Genomic DNA, 7566 nt, shown 5'->3' on the forward strand with positions numbered 1-7566 from the left:
GAAAATGGATAATGACTTAAAAAGGTAATGAAGTTTCAAAAATGTACAAAAAAGACCATTTTCTTTTTTTTAGTACACAAAATACCATTAAAGTATATTTTTTGTACATAAAATACCAACGAAGTACACATGTGTTCAAATAAAACCTTGTGGTAACCGGCTATCTCAGGTAAACAGAAAATGACTTAAAAAGGTAACAAAGTTTCCAAAATGTTCAAAAAATACCATTATTTTTTTAGTATAAAAAATACCCTTGAAGTATATCATTTGTACACAAAATACCAACGAAGTACATATTATAGTACAAAAAATACCATTGAAATTTCCGTAATGTTAAAAAAAAAAAATCATTGTTGTTTTTTCAGAGCACCTTTTGTTAACTTCATTGTTTCCGGGTTATATAGAACACGATCATCAGAGATTAGTCACCGTCGTACCAGTTCACACCAGTTGTTTACTCTCTTTCATTTCACCACTCAATCAGTTTGTATCTAAATCCATATTTAGGAATTCTCATGGCATAACGTCACACTCGTTTCTCCTTTGTGTCGATCTTGTGCCGCAACACTAATGAACGGCTAACCTTGATGTATAATATGTGCATCTATATAACGTGTATATGTTTTAGGTTTGAGGCATAAATGTGATCAGAAAGCAAGAATGTTTAACTAGGGTTATTACCCACTTACTTCTCTTGTTAGCACAAGAACGATCGAGTGAAGGAATGAAAGAGATTTGCACAATTGTTGTGAACTGATATGACGGTTCATGATCTCTGGTGATTGTGTTCTACATAATCCGACAACAACGCAATTAACAAAAAGTGTGGTATTTTTTGAACATTTTGGAAACTTCGTTACACTTTTAAGCCATTTTTCCATTTACCTGAAGTACCTGGTTACCACAATGTTTTATTTGAACACATGTGTACTTCGTTGGTATTCCGTGTACAAATAGTAACATTAATGGTATTTTTTGTACTAAAAAAACGACAATGATATTTTTTGAACATTTGAAAACCGGGTAACCTACAATAGCCGGTAAAATGGTATTTTGTGTACTAAAAAAAAGACATTGGTCTTTTTTATACATTTTTAAAACTTTGTTACCTTTTTAAGTCATTATCCCAAAGGAAAAATAACATTAGGTTTAAGTAAAAATGCTATAAGATATATAGAAAGATATAGATACCATAGCGATTGTTTTTGAAAACAAAAAACAATCGCCAATATCCGTCTCATTCCGTCCCCTTGCCATCCTTGCTTCCATCGGCAACTTCCACCTCTGAGATTTCTCTCCACATCCTTGATACGTTCCTAAGATAACAATCACAACCACCGTCAAGCCCACTGACAACCCGCTGCCCTGCTACCATTATCTCAGGTACTATCTGATTCTATGGAGTCTCGATGTCTTTGATTTCTGATTTCTAGTCAAGCCTGCTGTATGATTTAAGGCCTACTGTAAAACGTATGGTTGTATAACAGTAATAGGTTGAAATGATGAACTTGGTCATATTCTAAAAATACTATGATCAAGTGATTACTTATTAGTAGAGCTTATTAATTTGAAATAGTAATTGAATTTGACCTTTTTGATTCTATCAAGGGTGTATGAGCTATGAACAGTAATAAAATGTCCGAAGCGATTTCAGTAAGCGCGGCCGCGAATTCTACAATAGTCGGCGCCGAGGATTACTTCCGGCCGTCGTCCATCATGAAACTTCCGATCACAGATATTGGCGACTCATCCACCTCCTCTTCCAGTGCATACGTAACCCAGGCATTTCCATTCTCTTCTGGAAACCCTAGAATCGAACAGACGAGAGGCGTCATGCATCTCTTTCTGGACGACGCCGCTTCTTCCTCTTCTAATTTACCTGTAAGTTTTATATTTCTCATGCGTTCCACTATCTTCTCCACGCAGATGGTACATTTTTCGTGCGCTCAATTAGGGTTTCATACGGTTGTTTGTTTGATTGATTCTATTTAGTTCCTGTTTGGTATGACTGATTGACAATCAGTTCATTAGTTAAGGAATGCTGGGCGAATCAAGCTACCTTTCAATTCGCTGGTGATTTAATCTGTTTATGTTGAAGTATTCGAGGTACTAAAGAATCTTCTTGCCTGACAACCAAAGATGAAGATCCTTGAACATGTGTGCTAATTTTAATTGACAATTGAGAATGTAGACAGAATCACAAATATGTCAAGGTTTATGCCACGCATCTTTAGGGAAAGAAACTAGATATGACAACAATACAGAGTCAAAACTACTTGACTTCTAACCCTCCTTATTATCACTAAAAAGTTACATATTTCCTCTTTTTTCAAATCATTATTAGTGATCGACTTTTGATTTCTATGATGGCATTTAGGTTGGAAGAATTCCTCTTATTTGTGTTCTTGGGGTGCCAAATCACATGACATATGCAGACTTTTGTCAGTTTTGTGGTTCCTTTATTCATCACATCATGGAAATGCGCATTGTCAGGTATCCTGTGTATAATTTCTGATATCTACTAATAACCCTTTTATGATCAGGCTTTGCTAATCCTTCAATATGTTGGTTTAAGGAATGATGGAATGGAAAACCGGTATAGTATCTTGGTAAGATTCGATGATCAAAGCTCAACGGATTCATTTCACAAGCATTTTAATGGAAGGCGTTTCTCATCTTTGGAGGTTTTCCTTCATCAATAATCATTCATAGTTTATTTAAGCATATCCTGCAATGTAATTAAAAAAATAGTTAATCTAATTTTTGTCAAATTTGGTTTTTGAATACAGACAGAATCATGTCGTGTGCTTTTCACTGTTGATGTGCAATACACAAGCTCAATTGAACACACACAGACTTCCCCTGCAAATACAGAGCAACCCTCATGTCCAGTCTGTCTTGGTAATTTATATATTATATACCAAATATCACCTGTTTTTTTTTGTGTATGATTTTTAGAGAGATTGAAGTAATTTTCTTTTTGTAGAGAGATTGGATCAAGATATGAGTGGGATTCTAACAACAATCTGCAACCATTCATTCCATTGTTCTTGTATTTCAAAATGGACTGATTCTTCATGCCCTGTAAGTTTAAAAATCATTACTTGACAGTTGACATAAATAAATCCATCTTTACAAAACATATTGACTATTTGATTTCAGTTTTCAATGATGATGGTAATAAATAATACTGTTTGCTGTAGGTATGTCGTTATTGTCAACAGCAGCCTGAAAAGTCAAAATGTTTGATTTGTCAAACATCAGAAAATGTGTGGATATGTCTTCTGTGTGGGTTTGTTGGGTGTGGGAGGTATAAAGAAGGGCATGCAATTGAACACTGGAAACAAACACAACATTGCTACTCTCAAGAACTGGAAACACAACGTGTGTGGGATTATGTTGGAGATAATTATGTTCATCGTTTAATCCAATCTAAAACAGATGGAAAACTGGTTGAGTTGAATCACCATCAACATACTGATGGTGATTGTGGATGTGACACTGATCCTGCATTTAGTGAAGCTCTTTTAAACAGTCGAGTTGAATCTGTATTTTTTTATTTTTTCTCTTCGCTCTAAGTGTTTATTAACAAATGGGGAAATTTGAATGAGGAGTGTTGACTCTTGTTTTGTTTACAGATTGTTAGTGAGTATAATGAGCTGCTGACTACCCAACTTGAAAACCAAAAACTGGTGAGGTCACTGATTGGATTTAAATCATTTAATGTTTTGATTTGAGCTTTGTATTAATGTTTTGAATTTGAATGTTTGGATGGCATTGGAAGTACTATGAATCATTACTCCAGGAATTTGAAGAGGAAAATGAAAGGGAGATTTCAAGTGCTGTAAAAGATTTTTTGAAGCAGAATACGAAATTGCAAAAGATGCAAGCGAAGCTGGATAAAGGTCTTAAAGAGAAGAAGTTTCTAGATGATGTATGTGACTGATTATTCCATTTCCTCCTACTGTTTCTTGGTTTTTGACTTTTTTTCATACAGAATGAAGTAGAAGTAAACTAATGGTGTGTTGATATTTGTTGTAGATGAATGAGAATCTTTTGAGGAACAAGGAGACATGGGAAAGCATAATAGCTAAAATTCAAGAAAGGTATGTTTGGAAAAACTTAAATAGTATTTTGTTGGGAAAGAAACAATTAAAATTTAAAAATGTTGTGACTTGGGTAGGGAGAAGGAGGCTTTGAGGGTGAAAGATGACAAGATACAAGAACTGGAGGCCCAGGTAGAGTCAACAGTGCCACCTCAGCTGTTGAACACAAGTATTGAAATTTGTATTTTGATATTTTGATTTTATTATTTTTGAATATGCAGCTTCAGGGGCTGATGGTATCTCTTGAAGAAACGAATACAGTGGATGTACAATGATCAGCATGAACCGAATAATTTGTTCTTTTTTTTATTTTTATGGCATCATTTTATTGTATTCTTTGTTGATATGTAAAGTGAATTTCGTATAGAATGATGCACATGAGATTAGAGTTTGAAGTGAATGATGAATGAAAGATAACAGTGGATTTGTTATGTTGAATCTACATTGACAACACCATTGTCGTATTGCAACCTTGATGAATGATCAACATAGCCTCGTTGCTTGATGATTTTTTCTTTATAATTGTCGAGAGGAAATAGGAAGAAGATGAATATTGTGAATGTTAGTAAAACATGTAAAAGAGAGGAGGAATTTACGTAATTATCCTTGATGATATCCGATAACGATTCCTATTCAATGACGTCTATGACAGATTGGAACGGAACTTAACTTGAAATTTAAAATAAAAAAATGAATTAAAATGTTTCTATTGATTTTTTGGCTCAAATGTTGTAAAAGTGGAAAAAGAGATCATGTGTTTGTGTCAAATCAAATCATACTGAATACCAACACGCAAGATGAATACCGAGTTTCTCATGTAGGTTTAGGGCAAATGCAAACTGAATTTCACCCAGATAGATATTCCACGAATCTAACAAAGTATCCAACACCAAGGGTATCATCATTTACAATCGTTTGAAACTCGATTCAGTCTCATCCTTCTTCTTCTAAGGTAAGGTACATCTCAATCCTCCATCTGCTTATTCAATCACCTTCAATTTTGCATTCATCCTTCCCTAACCTTATTGATTTTTCTTTAAATACTGTTTTTCTCCGATGATAAGAATTATGAACTTGAATGAGAATTCATTAATTCTTTAAGCGATTCTGATAAGATGGATTACTGATATGAATTCAATCTGCCTACCGTAATTGAACGTAGAGTTTGTTTTTGAGATCGATAGTGCCATTTACCGGCGTTTCCAATTTTCTTTCTGATCATCAGATATCCAAAAGCTAATTGCAATAACAAAACTGATATTTCAGCTCTGTGATTTTAATTTCTTAAAAGCCTGTATGCTTTCTGAATTGTCAGTTTCTCTTCTCTCAGGTTTTACAATAAACAAAAACATGGTTTCAATCGATAATCTCCCAGATCAGTTAGTTTGGGAGATTTTCAACAGAATCAAAAACACCAATGACCGAAACTCCATATCTTTGACCTGCAAACGCTTCCATAATCTTGATAACGAACAAAGAAACTACATCCGCATTGGCTGTGGATTAAACCCAGCAATCGAATCTCTAACCTCTCTATGCCACAGATTCCCAAACCTAAACAAAATCGAAATCACATACTCGGGTTGGATGTCAAATTTAGGCAAACAACTAGAAGACCAAGGCCTCTCCATCCTCTCCAAAACCTGCCCTCTTTTAACCGATCTAACCCTAAGTTACTGCACCTTCATCACCGACACCGGCCTCAGCTACATATCATCATGCTCAAAACTTTCATCTCTAAAACTAAACTTCACTCCAAGAATCACCGGATGTGGCATCTTCTCAATCATAGTAACCTCCAAAAACCTCAAAACCCTTCATTTAATCCGCTGTTTAAACATCACCAATCTCGAATGGCTTGAGTGTCTCGGAAAACTCAAAACCCTCGAAGATCTTTCCATCAAAAACTGTCGTGGGATCGGTGAAGGCGCTCTTATCAAGCTCGGGCCCACTTGGCGTAACATAAAACGGTTACGGTTTGAAGTGGATGCGAATTACAGGTACATGAAGCTTTACGATCGGTTAGCGGTTGACAGGTGGCATACGCAGTGGGTCCCGTGCGATAACATGGTGGAGGTTAAATTAGTCAATTGTATAATCAGCCCGGGGAGAGGTTTAGCTTGTATATTGGATAAATGCAAAAACTTGGAGAAGATCCATTTAGACATGTGTGTAGGTGTGAGAGATGATGACATAATCAGGCTCGTGGAAAATTCAAAAAATCTGCGGGCCATTTCGATCCGGGTCCCGTCTGATTTTTCAATAATGGAAAACCCGCTACGCTTCACAGACGGAAGCTTGAAAGCCATAGCTCAAAACTGTAAACTGCTTGAATCCGTGGCCTTATCGTTTTCAGATGGTGAGTTTCCTTCTTTATCCTCGTTTTCTCAAAATGGGATTTTGAATTTGGTTAAAATGTGTCCTGTGAAAGAGCTTGTTCTTGATCGGGTTTATTCGTTCAACAATGTTGGGATGAAAGCTCTTTGTTTTGCTGAGAATCTTGAGATTTTAGAACTTGTGAGGTGTCAAGAGATAAGTGATGAAGGGATTGAATTTGTGGGTAGATATGGGAATTTACGGGTGTTGAGGTTGACAAAGTGTTTGGGGGTTACGGATGATGGGTTTAAGGGGATTGTTGGATTGAGGAAATTGGAAGTTCTTGTTGTCAATGATTGTCCTCAGGTGTCTTTAAGAGGTGTGGAAGGAGCTGCTAAATATGTGTCTTTTAAGCAGGATTTGTCATGGATGTATTGACTATTATGGAATGTTGAATTTGATAGTTCCCTGAAAGTGTTATTATGTTTTAAATAATGACTTTGTGTCGATGTTACTTTTATACTAGTATATGTTATTTGTTGATTTATCGAATGATTTGTGCCCTTTGTGGCATGTTAAATATACAAGGTGGAGTGTGTTTTGGAGATAATCGGAATTTTGTAAAACTTTCAAACATAAGAGCATCCAATAGGAGGAGCTTATTGTTATAGCTTTTTCACAACTTTTTTTTTTTTTTTTTTTCATCTTGATTGTGAATTTACAAGCTTATGAGTTTTATAACATTTTATTATTTTATCTCTGTAGTTTGTGTTACAAATGAGTTAGCTTTACGGTACAAATAAGTTTTGTGAAAAGGTTTTGATATAGTAGACATCTTAAAGTTTTTGGCTTTTTGAGTTGGCATGATGTGATGTGATATGAAAAAGCTTAATGACTTTTTTTTCTTCTTAATGCTCTTAAAACATGTGATATAAAAAACGTGAGATAGTCGATGATGGTTTATAAAACATTGAAGAAACTTGGGTTGATGAAAAACTAAAATGAGTAATTGGACCCAAATCAATGTTAATTGGTTGTTTCAACTTTCCAACCCCTTTTATTCGTTTAAACCCAAATCAATGTTAATTGGTTGTTTAATTTGATAAGGTAATTAAAATATAAGATGGAAAGAACTTGATCACAA

The 7566-nt window shown here is 35.1% G+C and overlaps 2 protein-coding genes across 3 annotated transcripts; both read left to right on the forward strand.

The window, feature by feature from the left end:
- Positions 1 to 1212: 1212 nt before the first annotated feature.
- LOC145114662 (BRAP2 RING ZnF UBP domain-containing protein 2-like) lies at positions 1213 to 4544 on the forward strand. The gene is made up of 12 exons (XM_079050723.1): positions 1213 to 1383; positions 1609 to 1881; positions 2378 to 2493; positions 2576 to 2684; positions 2790 to 2901; positions 2987 to 3084; positions 3204 to 3548; positions 3639 to 3692; positions 3785 to 3934; positions 4042 to 4106; positions 4184 to 4238; positions 4328 to 4544. The coding sequence occupies exons 2-12, from the start codon at positions 1621 to 1623 to the stop codon at positions 4379 to 4381; spliced, it is 1419 nt and encodes a 472-aa protein (XP_078906849.1). The 5' UTR covers positions 1213 to 1383; positions 1609 to 1620; the 3' UTR covers positions 4382 to 4544.
- Positions 4545 to 4821: 277 nt separating this feature from the next.
- LOC145117090 (RNI-like superfamily protein) lies at positions 4822 to 7104 on the forward strand. Of its 2 annotated transcripts, none has more exons than XM_079053394.1 (2): positions 4822 to 5063; positions 5437 to 7104. In XM_079053394.1, the coding sequence occupies exon 2, from the start codon at positions 5457 to 5459 to the stop codon at positions 6858 to 6860; it is 1404 nt and encodes a 467-aa protein (XP_078909520.1). In that variant the 5' UTR covers positions 4822 to 5063; positions 5437 to 5456; the 3' UTR covers positions 6861 to 7104. The 2 variants fall into 2 exon arrangements, with proteins under 2 accessions (XP_078909520.1, XP_078909519.1); XM_079053393.1 differs by having other exon boundaries at positions 4822 to 5058.
- The last annotated feature ends 462 nt before the right edge of the window (positions 7105 to 7566 follow it).

This window comes from Lactuca virosa, chromosome 5 (genome assembly GCF_052849685.1).
Source record: "Lactuca virosa cultivar CGN04683 chromosome 5, Lactuca_virosa_CGN04683_v6, whole genome shotgun sequence".
Taxonomy (NCBI): domain Eukaryota; kingdom Viridiplantae; phylum Streptophyta; class Magnoliopsida; order Asterales; family Asteraceae; genus Lactuca; species Lactuca virosa.